We start from the raw sequence: 22996 nt of genomic DNA, 5'->3' as shown, positions 1-22996 counted from the left end.
TCAGCCCATTCTAGGTGGTTTATTCAGTTTAGCATCGAGGGATTTGTTGTCATTGCAGCAAGGCGATGGTCCACACTAAAGCTACAAATCCATAAAGTCATTCATGAACATCTATCTCTAATTCCAAGTAACAATACCAAAAGCGCCAACACTTGGAGTTTGGTGTTGGGGATTTTGTGTGGGCAGTTTTAACTAAGGATTATTTTGCCGTTGGGATTACAATAAATTATCAGCCAAGAAGATTGGTTCGGACGAGATTATTGAGAAGATAAACCTCAATGTGTATCGTTTGAAGCTGCCTAGTAATATTCGCATTGTCAATGTTTTTAATGCGAAGCATTTGATTCCCTTCCATGGTGATTCTTCTAATGATGACGTGGCTAGTAATTTGAGAGTGAATTTTCTCCACCCTGCGAGAATGATGCAAGTTCAATAGAAAAACTTTCGAATGACATAACTTTTAACTCAAGTATCAGAACAAGACGTTTGGTTTGAATTTTCTCCACCCTAGGAGAATGATGCGAGTTCAATAGAGTAAACTTCCGAAGGTCATAACTTTTGATTTGGATATCAGAACAAGACGTTTGGTTTGAATCAAAGCTTGTTCAGAAACCTAAATTTGTTACCCAGTGGAACCCGTAACCGACCAACTTTCGTATTCGAAAAACATCGCTTAGGGCCTTTTCGCAGGCTCCAAACATCTTTTTTACTTTTTTTAGTAATTTTCGTTTTTTTGTTATTTAAGGTATTTTTGGTATTTCTGTCTTGCAATTAGGTTTTTGGGTCTATAGAAGCATCTTGTTTATTGTTTTGAGAAAGTTTTGATTATTATTATTTCAAGTCGTAGTCTCCTTGGGAACGATGAGTTTTTCCTATTTTTCCGGTATTTCTCTTCAAATCAACAGATTGTAAGATTATTTCCAATATTCGTGTGGAAATCAACAGACTTAATAGCTTGCACTGCGTCAATTTGCATCACATAATAATAGACAAAGAATCATGCGATGATCCAACCTAAAATGTTCTCTTGTAAATATTAATAAATAAACAGAATTAATAGCATAGAGAAAACTTACAATGGGGCAATATCCTCATGCTTGATGAAGAGTAGTATTTTCCCAATTACTGCAACCGCTTTGTTGAGCCCCTCCTTTAAAGTATTAATGCTAACTTTTCTGTGTGATGATTTCACTTAAAAAAACATGTAAACATTAAGCAAAATGCTTTCAGTCAAATAGATGGTACCCTACTGAATAGCAAAAAAAGATAACTTACAACTAATTTCATCTAAGCTTGATACTAGTGATGCTAATCGTTTAGCTCTAGTCATCACCTACAACAATTTTTTAGAACAAGGAGCATCATATCATCAAAATATAGGTGCAAGAATGAGAACACATTTGACTTTCCCAAACAAATTCTTCAGCCAAAAAACTAATAATAAATAAGGATATATATATATATATATATATATAAGAAATAATAGATGGACTAATATTGAACATTAAATGACAAAAATTGCATGTTTAAAACTTAAAGTCAACCAACATAACCCCTGGAAAAGGATAAGGGCCTTTTAGACACTAGAATTCTAATGCAATAAAGAATAGTTTATAAGAGAGGCATAATATATGTTAAGAGTGTTATTCATGAAGGTTTGTGTTCTCAGGGCACATTGTGTATGAGAACTATCTAAAATATATACAAAAATCAGCTTGGAAATACTAATGTCAAGAAAACTAATAATGGTGCTGACGTTTGGGATTTTGTGCTCTCATACGATAATCTGAGGTACATTCTTATCCTCGAGCAATAATATTGTCCATATTCTGCAACAAGTTCTTGTTATTTCAAATCAAGGATATCTTCCCCATTTCAAATGGTATGTATATCCTTTTTAAACAAAATCAAGTTTCTATTCAATACATGCTTCTCTTAATCTCAATTGTGGATCCCATGACATCAACACATGCAAGTATAATGCACGATTAGCATTTTAGCAGAAAGGTAATGAATGTCTTTCAAGCCTTGTCTTCAAGGTATTCATGATCAGACAGACACACAAGCTTCCAAGTCATAGGCAAAGTTGTATTCTTAGTAACAAGCTAACCTGTCAATTGTCCAGAGGATATATTATGACAATAGCACCTGCCAAAATATATTTTGACAGATACTAGCACACATTTTAATGGGTGGAATTAGTCTTCATGAAAATGGTTCACATGGCATTGATGAAGATAGGAGCTGTATTATCCTTGCATGGATTGGTTCAATATTAATATGTCAAATTTGTATTTAGTTGGTTGCACTTTTAGCAGATGTTAGCATAAGTTGGTGGCATTTCTGGTCCATTCTTGTAATTATTATCATCGTTCTTGTTTTCCGTATCAAGCCATGACTTTCATGACCTATGGATTGGATCCAAATGCGTGGTAGTCTACAAAGAGGGGGAAATAGTCCGAAAAGGCAAGCAAGTTACAACTCAAAACTTTCTTCTAAAAACTCTTCACAGAAATTCAGGATTCTCTTATTTTTTTAAAAGGATTTTAATACCAATTTTATTCTCTCTTGACAGTGTCTGAGAGATAAGAACTGAGTTTGGAGCCCAGGACAAAGTAGACAAAAACTTCTGTTTTTAGGATAAAAGGAGAGAGAACTAAAAAGTTCTAGAAAATGCCGAAGATGAAGTTTCATCCTCCATTGAACTTGAGGGCAAAGACATTTTCAAGCAAAGGAGGTGGATATCATGTACCATTAGCCCTTGCTAAATCAACAAATGAACTGTGATTCCTCTCCTACGCGATTTCTTCTCTTTAATGAATTGCATTGCAACTCCAAGTACTAAACCCACAACACATACAACTAATGGTTCCAATAACGTCAACACTCTACCTCGAGTTACAACATAAATACAATGTTTAGCTTGTTACATAACCTAGAAAAGGATTCCATGAAAAGAAAAGTAAAACTGGCAACCACTTGACAGCAACAAAGACAAAAATGCAATTATATTGTAGCGATGAAGAAGTTTGATGATGTAATGCTTTGTATTGACCTTCAAAGTATTGCAATTGTACAATGGCTCATGATGATCTTAAGAGAGATATCAATCAATAGATAAGAATATGACTATCTTCAACACCATATTATCTTCTTCCTTCATTCACCCTATTTCTGAAGTTTGTGAGGATGGATGATAGAAGTTGCAAAGTTAAATGGATAGATTAAGATTTCTGCATCTACACCTGAGACGAGGAGCTAATGTTGAACAAGAGACTTGAAGAGGAAAACTCATGGTCTCCTACTGTTATATTATTGAAATTTTCAAAGGACTTGTTTGCAATTCTTGGAAATGTTTAGACCTTTTTGCAAAATTTCAATTTAAAACCCACTTCTTTTATCCCATGCACATTCCTTTCCTCCCCACCCCAATTCCTAATATCCTCTCCTCCTAACATCGTTATTGTCATTGCATGCCATCGCATACTAACGTTGTCATTGTCGCTGTTTGTTGACACTACTGCCATCATTGCACGCATAGTCACTGCTACACATGTTGTCACCATTAGACACACCGCTGTCATTACCTGCAACATCAACATGATAGCTGCAAGTTCCTAGTACCACGTCATTCATTTCCCTTTCAGCCACCCTTTCAGCTCGATCCCTTGTAGGAACCATAGGGATTTTCCCTCTCACTCAATAGTTAGTCATTGCTCACCGTTACTCAAACTTGTCATTGTCAGCAGCCAACAATTTCTATCAATTTCCCCCTCTGCGTGCAACAACCGAATAGGGGAGAAGATCCTCTAGCATTCCCTTTTCCTCCTCTATTTTTCTTAATCGTGCGACTTTGTTGACAAAGTCTTGAGGAGTGAGGATCGTTGTGTACCAGTAAAGCCTTCACTTTCTCTTGCAATACTAACTAGCATTCTTTCGCGTGTTTTTTTGCTTGATTCTCCTCAAATTACTTTGTGCATAATTAAATGGATAAAAATAGATACTATAAATTATTTGCAAATTTTATTTTGAGAAACTAATTATGCTCATGTTTACTCTTAATGCTTAAGAGATTCCTTTTATACTGTTTTTTTATATTCCAATTGTTTAGCTATTTTGTCTATTCCCTGTTGAGACTTGCTAATATTATCAAAAGATAACTTTGATTTTAAAAAAAACTATCGAACCTAGGGTGACTCCTTTAACAAAAATTCGAACCACTACAGGAACTATGGTAAATTAATTTTTATAATTAATTATTTTAAAATACTCAATTAATAGATAAATACAAGAGAGCTTCGTGTTTGTGTTCTAAAGGAGTTGTGTGATTTATCAAACTAAATTAATAAGGAAATAAATGCAACCCTAGTATCATGAAGCTTCAACTCTATATTTCATAAGAGTTGTGTTGCTACTTATGATAGAAAAAGAATCTAAGAAATTATCATAATTGTAGAGCATTGGTTCTGCACTCTAAAGGAGTTATGTGACTATGTATATAGAATTAATAAAACAAATTAATTACTTATATTAGAAGCTTTAGCATCATACTCAAAAAAGAGTCTCGAATCTTTTTGTGCATTTGTAGGTTTCAATCATATTACATGAGATGCGTTACTCACTAGGTGGATTATGGGTTGTTGACCCTATTTTTATATGAGGTGCATTTCGGATAGATTACGGGTCATTCACACTATATATGTACATACATATGATGCATGTTGTTGCAAGTGAATTGCAAGTCATTCACTCTTATATATGATACATCTTTATCGGGTGGAATGCAGATTGTTCATCCATATTTTATATATGATATGTTCGTGTATAAGGTAGATTGCAAGTCATTCACCTTTACATATACAAACATCTTTTACCAGGTGGATTGCGTCTCGTTCACCCTCTTAATAAATTATATAGATTCTTGTGTAAAGAAAGATTAAAAATTGTATAACATTATAAAAGAGGAAAATAAAGGAGAATTTGATGAAACTAATTAAAATGGAACAAAAGAAGAGTAACAAGAAAGGAGTAACGATGCAATGATGTCAAAGAACATGAAAACTACGTTGTTATCTTTTATGATTGGTTTCACGCACCTATCTTCTTACTCCACTATGCACTTATGTGCCCACTCCCCCCTTTTCCCTAGACCTCTAGATTTGCATTGAGGCGATCTTCGAGGTTTGGAAGCTTTTGAGTCATGACACCTACTATGAGAATTGAAAACTCCCCCTATTTTCAATTCTCATAGCAGGTGTCATGACTCAAAAAGAAAAACTCTGGTCCAAGAGAGCACCCACACTAATACCAAACTAAGAGGGATGAAATATTATATTATTATTTAAAGAGGACTATTACATCATATTCATAAGACTTATAAACCCCTATAAGTAAAATAACTAATGAGGACTAAACCTCACCACATATAACTGAGCAAATATAATAAATGAAATTTTGTTTTCAATAATTCAGGTATCTAACTCTTACAATCCGACTAATCCTACGGAAATCGGCTCGGCCCATAGATGTTTCCTGCCGGCCACCAGGGTCAATTGGGAAGCGCAAATGGATCCTAGCGGACAACCAATGTCACAAGTAATTTGAACTTCTTAGGTGTAATGTGCCCTAAGTGAGATTCACCCTCGTTGTCAATGGAGTCCGTTCCACTGCTTACCACCATAGCCACGGGGGCAAAAGAAATCTTGTTCTATATAGAACATGTATTATGCATCAGTTAAACTAATTACAATGGTTCCATTCTCATTGCATCATTAATTGCCACCAAAATATTCACCAATAGATTGTCGGGGAATGAAATTTTAGTGAAAGTAAATATACATGGAAAGATTGTGCTAGGCAACATCAAAATATTTAAGGTATTTCAACTAGTACACATGTTCCAAGAACTATTCAAGTTGAATGTGTTAGGGGTGTCAAAAATGAACCCGACCAGCCAACCCAACCCAAGTCGATCCAAAAAATATCAGGTTCGGGTTGAGAGTTTTCGAGTTCAGGTTGAATTCGGTTTGGAGGGTTTTCGGGTTGGAGATTTTTTGATCAAGTTCGAGTTGACCCGAATTTAGGGTTTAGTGGATTTTTCAGGGGTTAAATCAAATTTTATTTTGAAAATTAAGATGATTCTATGTATATCAATATCAATATTAGTATGATAATGATGGAGTATTGAGATAAAAGTGAAGAATTATTAGAAAATAGCAAAAAAAAAATATTTGTAATTAGATTATTCAGGTTAGTCGGGTTCTGGTTTAAGAGTTTCGGATTCGCATTGGGATTTTTTATATATTTTTTTTTTCAATCCGACCCGAACCTTACCTGATCCACCCAGATTGACAATCCTAGAATGTGTGGAAGATTTTTTTAGAGATCACAAAAAGATGTTTAGCCAATATCAGATAGTCGTCTCAACATAAAAGAATATGTTACCTTCATAGAACTCTCTATTTTTTCCAGAAGGCTAACTATCTTTTGAGCTTCACTTTCAGCATTGAGGCCAGGATCCCTTAAAGAGGCAGCTTCAAACCCATGGAGGGCCCTTTCATAGTTTTCGAGATACTTATTTGCCTGCAGATGCAGAAAAATATCATCCAGGAAAAGAATATACACCTCACAGAAGCAAAATCTTATTCACTTGCAATTATTGTGGGCAAGAAAATAAGAAAAAAAAATGATTGAGGAGTTCAAGTTAGATACTCACAGAAGCACAATTGAAATAAAGGTCAGGATTAGAGTGCATCAGTGCATCCTTCTCCTGAAATGCATAGTAGTAAATGATGCTTTTTACCGATCAAACAGATTATACATCAAAGATTAAAAGTCCCCTTTTTCTTCTATTGTGAGATTATATAGTTCAATTAAAAACAATGCAATTCTTGAGAATTCTAAGCAGCCTTCAAATATAAGCAAGAAACAACATAGAATATCTTACAGCATTTTGATAAGCTTTCAATGCCTGTTGTAACTTTGCATGGTCCCATGTACCGGTCACGAAAAAACTTGTAAGACATGCATTTCCAAGGTTGTCTGTATGCAGTAGGCTATGTTAAGAAAATTTGGGCCCAGGGAGAATAAACAATTGACTTGACCTACTATTCTAATTTCTAACCAAAGGTATTAGACCGATCAGAAAACCATCACAGTAGGAAAAAAAAAAAAAGATATTGTGCCCGTACTTAATAAAAAGGTATTTTAAAAGCCCATCACCCCCCCCCCCCCCAACATTATTAAACTAATGGTTACTTTTAATCAGTCCAACAGTAGTATAAGGACCAAAAAACAGATTTAATAGTAATCAGAAATTTGGAGGATTTTGAGTCAATTATCCAAGTATCAAATGCTATTGTGTATAAGCATTTTGTTGGTTTGGGATTTGCTTTGCTATATCACCTATAGTGTGTATAAGCATTTGATTAGCCAACATGATTCGGTATTTTCCTCATTGAAGAAATTGATAACTACATAGAAAATTGGAGTTGCATCTATCAAAGTAAAACTCCGAAAGACACGTTTAAGATGGTACGGATAAGTATTTGACGGGCAATAAATACTCCAATTAGACAATATGAAACTATGACAAATACACACATCAAACGAGGAAGACCAAAAAAGACTTGGTTTAAAATTAAAAAAAAATTTATTTAAGTATAGATGATGATATAGTAGGGGATAGAGCCCAATGGCATAAAAGGATTCATATAGCCGACCACACTTAGTGGGATAAGGCTTCTTTGCTGATCACTAAATATATGATAAGGGACTGCATAATAAAAGTTATACATGAATAGTTCAGTACCTTATGCAGTTGCAGTGTGGCACCAAAAATATGGTCCCAGTAACCCTACATTACTTCTAATATGAGTACTTCTATCAAATTTAACTGGTGATCATAAGTCTAAAAGTTAAGCTAACGGGATAAGTGGTGGCCCAATCTAATGTAATGCAGTAATAGAGCATCATAAATTTAATCTTTAAGCAACCAGCCAACAATCCTGAAGCTTAAGTTGTTTAAACATACGACACTTCGTAACTGTTTTACAAAATAGAAATATGAAAACCAATATGATTATGTAAAAAGAAAAATATGTGCTACAGTACTTAAATTACCATTAGATGTATCATTTGTTACATCTACAATACTTAGACACTAAAAGCTCCACTGTAGCATAGTTAATACATATGTATTATTCACAAGTTTGACTAGGTAATGGTTCCAGTTCCACTACAATAAGTGTGATTCCATTGCTATTGATATCAATATATTGTTCAAAAGCCTGATGAATTTTCTCTTCCCAAGTACCAAACCCTTTGTCTACTACTCCAGATGAGGCTCTGACAAGATACAAACTGTGTCTCCTACTTCTCTCAATTATCCACATGTCACCATTCATCTAAGTTGCTCATGTTCCTCTCCTCTCCACACTGATGAACTGATGTCACACGTAGTTCTAATCAGGGGCATTAAGAAATCACAAAGATACTAATAATTTTGAAAAACAATCATCAGTTCCTCCATATATCACTTGATTTGTCCAATTCTAGTTAAATCTTGCTTACTTTAATCTCCTATTCTATGTATAGATGCTCGAAAGTGGAATCAAAAAATATACCCATTTTCATAGCCAATATCTAAATTGTCCATTGCCAATCCAGATCCAACTCAACTGATTAGCGTGTTTGCTAACTATGCTATATCCACAACACTCACATTCACGTGTGGGCAAGCTCAGTTGGAGCCTAAACAACTAATCCAGAAATATTAGGCCTTATTTGTTAAAGGAATTTTTATTTTTTAAAAAAAAAAAAATTAAAAGATAAAAAGAGATGTAAAACAAACATTTGTTTCACAAGTTCAAATTTATTAGCGTAAATGGCAATATTTATTTTTTTTCAATAATTTTCTTTGATTTTCTGATAACTACAAAATGGATTTTTTTTTTTGGAAAATCTTCATGGACAAAGCAAACTCTTAGGCTCCTGAGATAAAGGGTCAGCAAATAAAATTTAAAAAACTCCAAATTGTGTTACCAAGGAACAAATAAAACCATGGAAAGATGAAAGACACAAAAATCAAATTAGAAACATAGATAATGATGAAGAAATGATGTGTTGTATAAGATTTTAAGGGCCTACTATTTCATAGTGAAACTGATCAATTTAGATAAACTCACATGCAGAAGCATTAGATTCATTTCTACAACTATTTTAAAATTCCAACAATCAAATTTCATGACATGGCCTGATAGTACATCATGCAAGTTCAAAATCAATTAACAATTTAACATCTTTAGTATTGATTGGAATGCAAGATTGACACAATTTTGGATGCATGCATGGGCTACTCAGGTGGAAGGGTTTTCTCAATTCAGAAATTCCATTGGACTTGCAAACCAAGTACTCTTTACCCTTATAGAAACAAAGGAAAATGTGTGAACCTTTTATGTAACAGTTTGTCATAGAAAAATCTATTATAGCATTAGGTTCATTTCATTAAAATAATATTTAAATTGATTCCACTGTATTTGCTTCTTGCAGTTGTAGATCGCCGTTAGCTGGAAAAATATCCATGGAACATGTGTCCTTTCATTCTTTTTTTGTGTGCTTAGCATGGGTTATTGATTTGTTTGCTATGTCTTCTCTTTGGTCATTTCTGGCCCACTTTGTTACACATTTTTCACCATAATGAAAATTTTGAAATGTCACTAAAAAATCAAATGAATATAATCTCGATGATGCTTATTTTCAGCAAACGGCAAAAAAACAAACAAAAGACTTACACCAAGAATTTCCATCCCTGATATCCAATTGTACAGCTTCTCTCGCGTGTGTTATGCTTTCTTCAATTGAAGCAGCTTTATTTTCTGTACCTGTGTGTTTCATGGTGAAGTATATTAGCAGAGTATTCTTAAGCTGCAAGAACCTAAACAAAAAATTACTAGTTCTCCACCAAACAAAGCCTCAAAATTATCAGCTCGTGTAAAGTAAAAAAGCATAATCAATGCCACAAAGGAAACAAAAAGGATAACCAATCATTTCAGAAAAGCACAGCTTTGTGAAATATGGAGATTGGGGAATGTTTTACTAAAAATAAGAAAATAAAAATATTTTAAAAAACGTTTACAAACACTTTTTACTGTGTGACAGAAACCTCAGGTTCTTTCAACTCTAGGTAGCTCCTTTACCTATATGTTTATTTATCATATTTACAATTTTTCAAATAAACACGTCCTTTGCTCAAGCTGATTCAAAGATAATATAAAATTTCAGCTTAATACAAATAGAATTCAATTTTCAAACCTCCAAGACTTTGTCAATAAATCTGCTGTCTGATAATCACTAACAAATGTAGTCATGACTTCCTTAGATTATACTTTTTCCCTAGCAAAGTGGAAATCCTTCTAGATCTTTTAGTCATCAATTGCATGCACCAGATAAGTTCACATGTAGTAATAGTCATAGCTCCATATTCTTCCTTTGCAGTTGATTTGGCCATTTTTATTTTTCCAAAATATCAAAATTGCCTCCTAAAACAACCCAATAACATAATGTGAATTGCCTATCAATGAGAAAACTGTCAATTTGTATCTGTGCATCGTAAGATGCCTTCAATACGATAAAAGAGATCCTTTCCTAGAGAATTTTTGAGGTACCAAAGACTCCTCAAAGTTGCTTCTAAAAGTTCAATTGGTTAATCAGACACACAGCAAAAGAGAAGTTCAATTCACCTGCAAATCACAAATCTTCCTTAGATCAGATAACTACTCCATTTATCTTGGCATTAGTCTAACATCTTGAACCATGGGAGTTTCTCAGGATTCATAGACAAGATGAAGGTTGTAATTGGTTGGGAAAAGACAAATTAACATTTGTGGTGTTGACGATATTGCATATTTCCTGTGTGGCTATGATTGTCTAAGTCTTACACTGACCTACACAGTTATTTCCGAATGACAACTTTACCTAATGGATACCAAGAATGTTTTCCTTCATACTGCTTGCTAAATAGGTGAACATAGAACAATCTTCTATGTATGTTGCTCAAGAGAGTAGGTCATTGTGTGTAAATTGAAAACTTCATATAAGACGAAGCAATTTCCTAGGGTATAGTTTGATAAATTCAGTTCTGCTTTTCTTGAGCTTGAGATGATCAAAATTCAAGTGTGTATCAAATCATTCGAGCCTGCTTACATTTTTAAAAAGTTGGAGGGAAGGAGTTAGTGATTATGGAAAAGTGGATTTATTCTGTTCCAATCTTTGTTAACATTAATAGAAGAGTATAAGAGCATCCACAATAAGATCGAAGATTTCTCCCAAATATTTATGGTCCCACATCCACATCATCAACCAAATATCTCACTCCTCAAATATCCCAAATTCCACCATCAAATATTTCACAAACCAAATGTTTATGGCCCCGCCTATCAAATATCTCATTCTCAAATATCCTAAATTCCACAATCAAATATCTTACCAACCAAATATTTACGAGTCTCACTATCATTCTATTAATTTACATCTAATTTTACATTTAAATATAATTAATTATATTTATCAATTTTTCAATTTAATATATTTCATCAATATTTTCAGAAATATTTTTTACTTAATATTTATTTACATATTTTGATAATTATTAAATATAATTAATTTAATAATAATAATTTATTTAATAGAAGGGGTACAATATAATACATACAAATTTTTAAAAAAAATAGTACAACATACACAAATATAAATATTTCACAAATTCGAAACTGAAATACAAAAGTACAAAACACGTTAATAAAACACAGAATGATAAACCATAGAAATTACAAACTACATTAGATAATAAAATAAACAATTCACTACATGTTCAATCCTTTCTTCAATTGCTCACATATCGCTAGATGGTTCTAAAGTTGTTTGTTTGTCATACCTCGTGTGTCCATTACGAGGAGTTGATGTGCTTGGATGAGTTGGTCAACTTTCTTAGTCATTATACTCCTCCAAATGTTACTCATGTTCATATTGAAAAGTAAATTTAAAAGTACTCTTGTATTTTTCATGAGCCTACAACATCAAATCATCGTCGCTCCATCCGCTTGGTCAATCATTGTACCATTTATTGTAGATTTCATTATATCTATTCACAATCTTTTTCACCCAAGCCAAATGTGATTTTGTTTTATCCTCAATTCTCTTTTTAGCTTCCTTACCTTGATTAATATTATAGTATGCCACCACCCGTTTCCAAAAAGACTCTCTTTGGGGCATTACCAACTATTGAATCTTCGCTCGTGATTGTGTAGGCTGTTGCAAGGAGTTTATCATCGTTGTTTGCTTGCTATGATCTCCATCTGATTCGTTGCCCATCTCAGTTGTTTGATCGAGAATAATATTGTCAAGCCCTATTTGAGATGAGAATGAAGGAAATTATGAATCAAGGACTGCATGAGGTGTTTCTATACCTTTATCAGTATCACTTGCATCAACACTAGCTCTTCTCAATTCATTTGATTGAATCATCGATGATTGAAGTCGATTAATTTCATGAGATGGAGCTTGCATGAAATATTGGCCATTCTGCCAATATTTTGAGGGGCATGTATAAAACGAAGCTCAAGGGTCGCTATTAAAAATTTAGATAACTTTGAAAATTATGATAGTATAGTGGTGGGCATGGAAAAGTTTGAAAATTGTGGGTTGTTGTGTGGGAAATGCAAATGGAGGAGGTTGTAGATTAGGACGAACTCAGGAATTTTCTTCACTTGAATTTTCATCAATATTTGGAGAATTCAACAAATTCCCAAAATAATGACTGGAATTTCTATCTATTTCTTTCTAAATTTTTGGTATGTAATGGTTTTTACCTGGTGAAAGATGAATGAAAAAATGATGTACATATAGAAGAAAAAAATGACCGTTGTCCAAAGTTTTAAAAATTAAATATTGGATCAAATTAATTACTGTTGCCAACGTTTACATTCAATTGTTTTAAAAAAAATAACAAAAAAAAACTAATAGAGATGCAGCAGCACAAGTGGGCCCTCCCTATCTCTCGCCTACACTGTGCTATAGCAACTCATTTTTTTTAAAAAAAAATTGTTTAAAAAAAAAGAGAGAATATCCCCATTTATATTCTCTCCAATGGTGGGTATTTGAGATTGGGGGATATTTGGAGAAATATCCTCTCCAAATATCCCCAATTGTAGATGCCCTAAGGATAGAAATGGATGGGTGGAAAAGGTCCCTTTTTTCCACATCTACTCCTGCCCAAATCTTTGTGGAAATAAAGGGGGAGAAAGCTCACCTTATCAGAAAAAAATAATAATTAATTAATCATTCTCATATTCAAGCATTACACCTTCCACCCTTCCAAAGGAACTCAATAGAGCACCACTTAGAAATGTTTGCTGTTCTTATTCATTTGATTTGAGCCTTTATTCTAACTTTTGCAAATGTATGCTATGCATTAGCTGAAAATAAGGTATTGCAGACCATAAAAAATGATTATTTTGTTGGATTATAGTTTATGCAATATACATAAGAGATTTATTTCTGTTCCATGCAAAATATTTTGAACAGCAAAGGCAAATGATAATGCAAGATCATGGAGAAGCAAGTAAAGAGAGTACTTATTTTGGGGAAACTCAAAGTAACGAATCTGAATTTAGTGAGAGTCAATGTCAAGTTCACTCGTCAAATAGCTCATATAGGAGTGAAGACAATGAACCATTTTATTTAACATTAAAAAGATGAAAATACCAAGGTTTATAATCTTGACCGACCATAACGATACGGGTTCGGTTTCGTATCGTGTCAATATGATTTCGGTATTTTTTAAATATAAAATATATTAATTAAGAATAAAAACTAATCTAAATATTTGCAATACAAAAATAAAAATAAAATATTTTTTAAAAATATATATAAATAATTAATGGGATAATTTTATTAGGATTTATTAAGCCTATTTAAAATATTCATACTATAGCTCGGAGTCGATTGAAATTATTAAACTATGTTTATTTAATTTTACTATTTGAACTATTGCGCTCGTGAGATGAATCTACCGCAACCGCGAGGCTCGCACGACAAGTCCACCACGGTCGCAAGGCTCGCACGACAGCCACGCCCACTGGCTCTCGCGACAAGTCCGTCACGGTTGCGGGGCTCGTGTGATGAGTCCACCCCAGGGCTTGCGCGACGAGTTTGTCGTAGGGCTGCTTGACGAGTCCGCCGCCGCCACGAGGCTCGCGCGACAAGTCCTTAGAAGTCGCAGGGCTGCACGACGCCTCCTCCGCGGCCACAGGACTTGTACAATGCCTCTGAGGCGGGCCATGGGCCTCAGAACTTCTGAAGTGTCGATACCGATTTCGGTCTACGGGCGGAACGGTAAGTTCTGCCCGTTTTGCCCAGTATAAACAATATTTTAAACCTTGGAAAATACAAAAGTACAATTAAGATAGCTATTTATACATTTGTGACCCAATACATATTTTACAATCCTAAACCATGTTGGGCGGTACAGCTGAAACATATTGTTTAAAAAATTATTAAAACTTGATACTACTCGTCATGGCTAATTTATCCTATCTCGCTAGGTAAATCATGTCAATGAGCATTATATCATATTAACATTCGTCACCCCTTGACATGCTATAAAATATGTCAAGATGAATTGAAATGATGTTTGCTATTTTTTTTTAACATTGTGTTTGTACAGGTGTTTGTACAGTTCAATGTCAAAACTATATTCAATATTAAATGGTATACAAAATCCAAAATTAAGTAGAATTGTGCTCTTCTTATTTTCATCTTCTTTCTTCTTTCCACTCCAATTCTCCATTGGTAACATACATCAAAACACCAACACATACCAAAACAGTATAACTTCAGCCAAAGTCTGAAATTTCAGCACAGCACAATTTGAAACCTTGGCCCAATATATGAAAATTAAGTAAATGCTACAATAGTGGATAGTGCACTCAAAATTTAGACAAGCCAACAATCAAAATGTAATGGCCTAAAGGTTAAAATACAACAAACTCTTATAATAAAAAAAATAGTTCTGATAACTTCAAATGCTCACCTAAACACATTGGTACAACATATCTACGCTAAGAGATAACTAAACTCAAGAGGAAAACAAAATTCCAGAAATACAAAATCAGCACTTGTACACTACCAATAATAAATAGAAGCAAGATACCAAAAAGGCAGTTGGATGCATGTGAAGGTATTGTGCACATGAATAAGTATATGAGAAAAGCACAAGGACATAAACAATTGGTTTGATATACGCACTCTGTAAACATGGTTTAAACTGCTAAGAATGCTGAAGAATAGGTGGCAGAAAATTTAATTATCACGTCACAACTGAAAAACACAGATCATGAACCTTGTCTTTGCATGTCCATGCATTGCATGTCTTAAGGAACAAGACAATCACAGATGTACTTTCAGGTAACAAAGCTTTTTAGCATATCTTAAACTTATTCTAAGTGATTAATCACAAATAAATGTCTGAATTTAATGTTTATGACATACAACACATTTCAGCATCATTAACTACAAAATAAAAAATAAGATTTTTAAAAAAAACAATACAACCAGGGAATCGTATGCTTGCCTTGAGCCATACTTCTTTCAAGCATTGAAAGCTGGCAAAGAATTTTCTTGTTAGGCCCCTGCATAACATAATTTTAGTCATCAATAGAAGTATAGTCCAACTTTAAGATAAATAATATTGGCAATGAAAATCCTGAGAATTTAGGAGTTTTAGGGAGCACCTTGCTTAGTGATAAAGAAAAGCAGTTTTTTGCAGATGGAAGATCTCCTTTCTTCCAAATGCAATTACCCAAGCTTAACCAAGCATCTGCAAGAGATGGATTTAACTTAACCTGAAACACACAACATGAATTCAAATTAATTTTAATTCATAACCAAGCATCTGCAATAGATGGACCCATTAGGGACTTAACCATAAATAATAAAGAATTTATTTATACGTATGCAAATCATAGGGTTATATATGTAAAACAACAACAGCATGACAATATTTATAGGCAGAGGGGACTACATAAAAAATTAGCCCTTTTCCCAATGCAATATGGTGTCAAAACTAGATAATCGTTGCCACTTGATTTTCATCTACCTTCTGTGACATGTAGGTTTTTGTTTTTCTCATCTGTCATTTTTCCCTGCCACATTTCTCGAGATAGCAAGCTAGTCCTTTTATCTAGTGTGTGCGTGCAATGAACTCCCATGTTGTTTGTTTTCCGGTGGAATGTATGAACTCCTGCATTACTCGTCTCCCTGTAGTTCATCCTCTGAGTTGCATGTGCTCACTCCAGCATGCAAGGTCTAGATAGGAGCTCCCAATGAGGATTGCTGCAGCAGCAACAATCAGAATGAGCTCTCCTTCCATGGGACTGGACTACTTTATGCTTCTTATCTGAAGGCAGAAAATTCCTTTGTTTATCTCTATCTCATATTTCCCCTAGTGCTGAATTCTTCTAGGGTTTCCTGAGGTTTCTCTTGGCCCAAGCTTCTTCCTGGCACTGATTTCTCTCTGCTTGACTCTAATTTCAGAATCACTAGTCACTTTTAATAGAATTCTTCCAGATTCCACCTCTTCATACCTTTTAATTTTTTTCCCCTCTTGGACATGTCACCTGTAGAAAGTGTGTGGGCAGGCCAAGGAGCCAACCATCATCTCTTCAGTGACTGAATTCCAGCTCTGCTATAAGTTCATCAGTCTGTTACAATGATCTACATATCCCACGATACAACCTCCTCCAGGTTCAGTGCTACCATTGACTTGAGATCAATATCAACCCTACCAAGGACTTTCAAGAGTCGATGATGTCAAGTACATCAACCATTTGGTTTCGCATTTCAGTCCTAAAAACTTCGAGTTATGATCTTCTTGGCAATAAACCTCCAATATCAGACACAATATCGACATAAACTAGCTAAGGAGTATCTATGCTTACTAAAAATGGAAGAATTTCTCAGAGTTTATCGCCCTAGTCTATGATTTCATTGGTTCATGGAGATAACTCTACTGCATGTATATCATCGGGTTGAACATCAAGTTTCTAGATTCAAGAGGTTTTAATAATATGATAACGTTTTCCTCTTCTCTAGGCATACAACAGCATCTCACCCTACCAATGTTACTTTAACGGACGCATCACTCACACCGGCATTGGTCAGAGTGCTCCTATCTCAACTTTGTCACTTCCTGTTATCCTCTGACCTTTCTATGAATTTATTATCAGTGAGAAAATTTTTAAGTCACTAAAATGGTTCAATTTGTCAACTGTATTTCCATTCAAGATCCATAATCCATGAAACAGCTTAAATGTCATTTCATGTTTCCCCATACCTGTTCTGGTGGTGAATAGAGGAAGAGAAAGCCTTCATCCAGCATTAATCTCTCATTTGGTGCAATGTTCCCTATACACCTTTAGGCACTTTAGGCAAGTAGTTAATGTAAGTGCAACTAAGATTACCAATTGTGTTGCCTCCTCTCCAAACATAGTTGCTCTTGGGACACTATAACCTGTAAAATCTATACAAAATAGTGTCAATGCAGTTGTACCACAAGTAGTTCGGTGCAATCTTTGATTTTGATGTTTGAATAAACGGTTTAAGTGTTGTACTTAATATGTGTGTTTGATTGTGTAAGAATTTGCAGGGACACACATGGAGCTTGGAGAGGTCGTGGCTTAACAAAGCAAAGTATTATGAATGTTGGCTTAGGGCATCCGCATTGGTTTGAACATTAATATGTCATATCTTCAAAAAGCATAGGACTCACATGTCATATACTCATTATATTAACACCTCCCTTTTATTAACTCACATTCATTTTAAAATTAACACTTATTATTTATAGATTTCAGTGTCCACTCATTCATCGGTATTCTTATTTTACATTAAAAAAGTACATTTTCAATTTTATTCTTGCTTATTAACAACGTTCAAAGAATTGAACGCCAACATGTGGGTGGGTGTTATCATTTGAGTGTTATAACACTCACCCATTAACACCAATGTGGGTTCCCTTAGCGTCACCAAAGTGATACACTTAGTTGTTTGGAGGTTCGAAGAAATTGAAAAAGAATGGTATGGGACATTTGAACGACCGCATGACAAGGAGTACTAAGGTGGTGTTGGAGCAACTCTAGAGCGATGATTTAGTGTGTCCAGGTTGGCAACAGTGGTCCATAGAGTTCGAAAAAGGTTGCATGAAAAAGAGCATCAAGCAACGAGGACGATAGCTGATAAAGGCAGACTATGTAGGCAAGATGCATAAAGGATGACATAAGGAGCCAAGAGCTTAGGTGCATCAGAGAGACAGACGGCCAAGAGTAAAGTTAAGCTATAAAGAATAAGACTCTGATAAGCTGAGTGTTAAGTGACCTATATCCATGGGAACAATTATAGAACTTAACGTAAGCAGACTCAGCCTTAGACGTGGTAGTATTCCAAGTTAGCAATCGACTAAGAAACATAATACTCTAAAGTATTTCAAGGTTTGTAGTTTGAGCAATCGAGTGATGATGGATATCAATCAACTCTAAGATCAGTTGACTCTTAAGACCAGTCGACTTGCAACTAGTCCAAGGAGCTAGAGAACAAAATGTTTTTGTTCTTGGCTGAGTTAGGTAGTCAACTAACAGCAAGCAATCAACTGTTAGTAAGTTACTAGTCAACTAATTGATCAGGTGGGAAGTAGAAAAAAGTCATTGTTGCACAACAACGATCAGATCATGATGGATCAGTGGGCGGAAGATAGACTTACAGTAGGGGTTTTGAAGGCTATAAAAAAAAGAATGAATGGAAGCTTCAAGGTTGGTAAAATAGTGTTAGTTAAAACTATTAGAAGGTATTTTCTTTGAGCCTTGTTCTTTTTAATTTCTTATGATGCTTATGTTTGTAAGAAATTTCTCCACCTGTGATAATTGACTGAGAAGGAGAAAGATAGTGACTTTCCAAGAGTGATCAATGATAAATCAGGTCATGGAGTAAGAGTCAGAGGACTATCGAACCACGTAAATGTTTATGTGTTTACAATTGTCAATGTTGATAGCTTGTTTTCTACTTCGTTGTGCTAATCTTGTTTGTGCGACCTTGCAAGTCAATAGCAAGAGTATAGAATCCCTTGCAAGTTTAAATCCTTGTTCACTCCTCTCTAGCTCACCTCACGATTCCAACAATTTGTATCAAAGCCAAGGCACTCTTTGTTGGACTAACCACCAAGAGGGCAAATTAAAGATGGCCAAGATAGTATACGAACCTCCATATTAAGAAAAATTCAACATTTGGAAAAGACAGATGGGGCACATGGTTCCGATTCAATTTCCAAATGATGTGTACTATGAAGAGGGGGTTTGAATTCCTAGTGGACAAGAAAGGGAGACAACTCAAGAAGAACAAGTAGATAGATCACCAAATTGAAATTAGTGAAGGTAACTTTAAAGGTATTAAAGCTCCAAGGATCTTTAGGAAAAAATCATTCTATTTCCTGAAAACCCCACAAAAGAGGAAGCCCAAATTTAAAAAAAAAAGTAATTAAAAAGGTAGTAGAGAATTTGCAAGAAAATTTTAAAGCTCCACAAATTGTAGAAGATGAAGTTATTGAAGCTCCAACCATTGAGGAAGTAATGGTGGACACAAGCTCTTCTACATTGGATGAGTAAGCAGAGAGTCATCCACCTCTTCAAGATGTGAGGAAGAGCAAAATTCAATTGAAGAGGAAATGTTGAAAGCTCAAGCCTCAAGTGCCTTAACCAATATTAAGAGAAAGGAGCACATTGTTTGGTTCGGATGCAATCAAAAAGGACACTACAAATATAATGTCTACTTACCCAGAAAAAAGTAAATGAAAAGGTAATGTCTACTCCGCATGACGAACCAGTCATGACCGGTCCCAAGCCCAGATAAAAGAGGAGGGTAGGGTTGCGTTAGGATGCCAGCCAGCATTAAACTATGGCAAATGTTCAAAAAAAGGTAATTCCAAATATAATGTCTACTTACCCAGAAAAAAGTAAATGAAAAGGTAAAGTCTACTCCGTCCATGACGAACCAATCATGACCAGTCCCAAGTCTAGATAAAGGAGGGTACGATTGCGTTAGGATGCCAGCCTGCATTAAACTATGGCAAATGTTCAAAAAAAGGTAATTTCAAAACTTAGTGATTTAAAGATTTCCACTAACCCAAGATTTGGACACTTGGTATGGTAGTAACTTTATCAATGACGGGATATAGTAGGAGTCAACTTATATTGTGGCTAAGAGAAAAAACAAAATTGATCATCACTAGAGAGCAGTCGACTAGGCACAGGTTGCAATCGGCTAGCATAATGCTCAAAAGTTAGGTATCAAGTTTCAACCTGGGGAATAACCATAGAAGTTGGTATTCATGTATAGAATCCATTTGAGATTTGAATACAAGTAGAGGGTCATTCTAGATGCATAAGACCAATTATTAGAAGATAGTTGGTGCATAATTTTTTATGTATGGCAAAGGAGGAGAGATTTGAAAATTAAAGAGAGATGAAACGAAAGGTTACATGGGAACCTTGATTTCCTTCGAAGGTGACTTTTGGAAAATTCTAGCCCCAGAGGAGTTTAGGTGTAGGCGAGCCTACGATAAGGCCCCATTGCATGCTATTACATTCATTGCATAAGCATTTTATTGCTATGATGGTTTTCCTAGAATTGACAAGCATAAAAAAGTAGATTATTGTCGTAGTTGTGCCACAAAGGGCCTGGTGCGATCTTGGATATTAATATTTAGGCAAAGGATTTAAGTTAAGCCATGCTTATACTTGATATATATGTTTGAGTATGCAAGGACTTAGGAACACACGTGAAGTTTAGAGACTCGTGAGTCATGGATGTTGGCTTGACGTGCCTAAGGTGACACGTTTAATGGCTTGGAGGTCCATAAAGTTCAGAGAAGGATGATATTAGACACCCGATGGACTACACAACAAGCAAGGAGCATTGAGGTGATGTTAAAAGAGCTCTAGATTGATGAAGTTTGGAGAATGTTGTAGGAGGCAAACTGAGTTACTGCAGAACAAGGAGCAAAGAGGGCAACAGCTGAAGGAGATGGACTATGTATGTAAACAAGAGGCATGAAGGATGGTACAAAGAGGAGCCAAGATTAACGAGAAATGGTTGAGGGCGAAGTCAAGCTACAAAAAGTAAACTGCCGTGAGCGATAACTATAAGTCTTGAGTATCCATGGGAAAAGGATAAAACTCAATGTAAGTGGACTCAACCTCAGAGGTGGTTATAATCAGGTTACCCAGTTGACTAATATTATAGATCAATCGACGACTGATGGCTGAAAAACCAAAGAGTCTTAGGATTCATGATTTCTCAACCACTAGCTGATTCATCTCCAATACCAATCGACTAGTAACCCTAATCATAACCACCTCTAAGGTTGAGTCTGCCTATATTGAATTTTGATGACTATAGGATTAGCCAATTGGCCAATCGACTAGATCCAAGGAGTCATTAAATAGAATATTTATATTCATGATAACGCCTTATATCCTCTACCTAATCATTTATTATGTTTTTGTACTGTAACATTCTGCTTTTGATAATTTGGATTTTGTTAAGATTCCTCAAACTAGCTTATGTGCTTTATTTCATCAGAGTAGAGAATGGTTACAATAGATGAGATGGCAATGTTGAGAATTTACTTTTCTTCATTCTAACAAATTTAATGTTGGTTAGAAATTGGCTTACTATTAAAACATCTCTTAATTTCCCAATTGATAAACTTAAAGCTTGATTAGCTGCAAGGGGATATATATACACCAACAATCAAGCTTTATCCCTCTAGGTGAGGTCGACTATATGAATCATTCTACACCATTGAGCTCTATCCCCTATTATATCATCATTTATATTTAAATAAATTTTATCTTATTTTATTGTTGCTAACTAAGTCATTTTTAATCTTCCTCGTTTGATGTGCACATTTATCATAGTTTCACATCGCCTAACTGGAGCATGTATTAGTCGTCTACGTACATGTCTGTATCAATTAAACATGTTTCTCGGAGTTTTTTCTCAATAGGTACAACCCGATATTCTTTCTAATATTTCCATTTTTTATATTGTCCATCCTCGTATATTTCCACATCCACCTTAACATCTTCATTTTTGTACCTCTCATCTTCTGCTCATGTGCTCGAGTCATAGCCCAGCATTCAGCTTCATCTAACATAATAGGTCTAATCGTCGTTTTGCAAAACTTTCCTTTTAATCTTATAGGTACTTTATGATCATAAAGAATATATAACATTCTCCTCTATTTCAACCATCCTGCTTATATTATATGTACGGCATTTCTCAATCCCGCCAATCTTTTACAAAAATAATCCTAAATATTTAAAGTTCTCTCTTATTTTAGCAATTATCTCATTACGTATACTATTACTAAATTTAAATTTCATATATTCTATTTGCACTCTACTAAGCCCAAAACCTTTCACTTATAAGGTCTCCCACCAAAATTCAAGTTTAGCATTTACTACTTTATATGTCTCATATATATATGCAAACAACAAACACCACAATACCGTATCTTGGATGTGTCCAGTGAGTTCGTCCATAATTAGTGTAAAAATATTGAGATTTAGAGTTGATCCTTATACAACCCCTACTCTTATGGGAAACGTTTCGATTATCCGCCTAAAGTTTTCACTCTTGTCATTACATCCTCAAATATATCCTTAATTAGTTCAAACATACGGTATGCTAACACCTCTCTTTTCTAGAATTCTCCATCACAAGCTTTTTTTAGTCAACGAATACTGTGTATAAGTTTTGCTTTTGTTCCCAATACTTTTCAATTAGTTGTCTAAGATGTATAGCTTCTATTGTCGATTTTTCAAAAATAAATCCAAATTGATTTTCAATCACCATGACCTCCTTAGTTTTTTTTATTACTCTTTCCCAA

The 22996-nt window shown here is 34.7% G+C and overlaps 1 protein-coding gene across 1 annotated transcript in view; it reads right to left on the bottom strand.

The window, feature by feature from the left end:
• The window catches only part of LOC122048612 (tetratricopeptide repeat protein 5-like), a 39460-nt gene continuing 16464 nt past the window's right edge, over positions 1-22996 (bottom strand). The window contains exons 3-12 of the mRNA XM_042610158.1: positions 15789-15899; positions 15629-15686; positions 9792-9881; positions 6947-7041; positions 6716-6769; positions 6445-6582; positions 1276-1333; positions 1077-1191; positions 275-410; positions 1-75 (exon numbers count right to left, since the gene is read on the bottom strand). Of these exons, the coding sequence (XP_042466092.1) occupies positions 1-75; positions 275-410; positions 1077-1191; positions 1276-1333; positions 6445-6582; positions 6716-6769; positions 6947-7041; positions 9792-9881; positions 15629-15686; positions 15789-15899 (930 nt within the window). The remainder of the gene's footprint in view (positions 76-274; positions 411-1076; positions 1192-1275; positions 1334-6444; positions 6583-6715; positions 6770-6946; positions 7042-9791; positions 9882-15628; positions 15687-15788; positions 15900-22996) is intronic.

Source organism: Zingiber officinale, chromosome 2B (assembly GCF_018446385.1).
Source record: "Zingiber officinale cultivar Zhangliang chromosome 2B, Zo_v1.1, whole genome shotgun sequence".
NCBI classification, from domain to species: domain Eukaryota; kingdom Viridiplantae; phylum Streptophyta; class Magnoliopsida; order Zingiberales; family Zingiberaceae; genus Zingiber; species Zingiber officinale.
The sequence above is the reverse complement of the archived record's forward strand: the minus strand, read 5'-3'. Positions and strand labels throughout refer to the sequence as shown.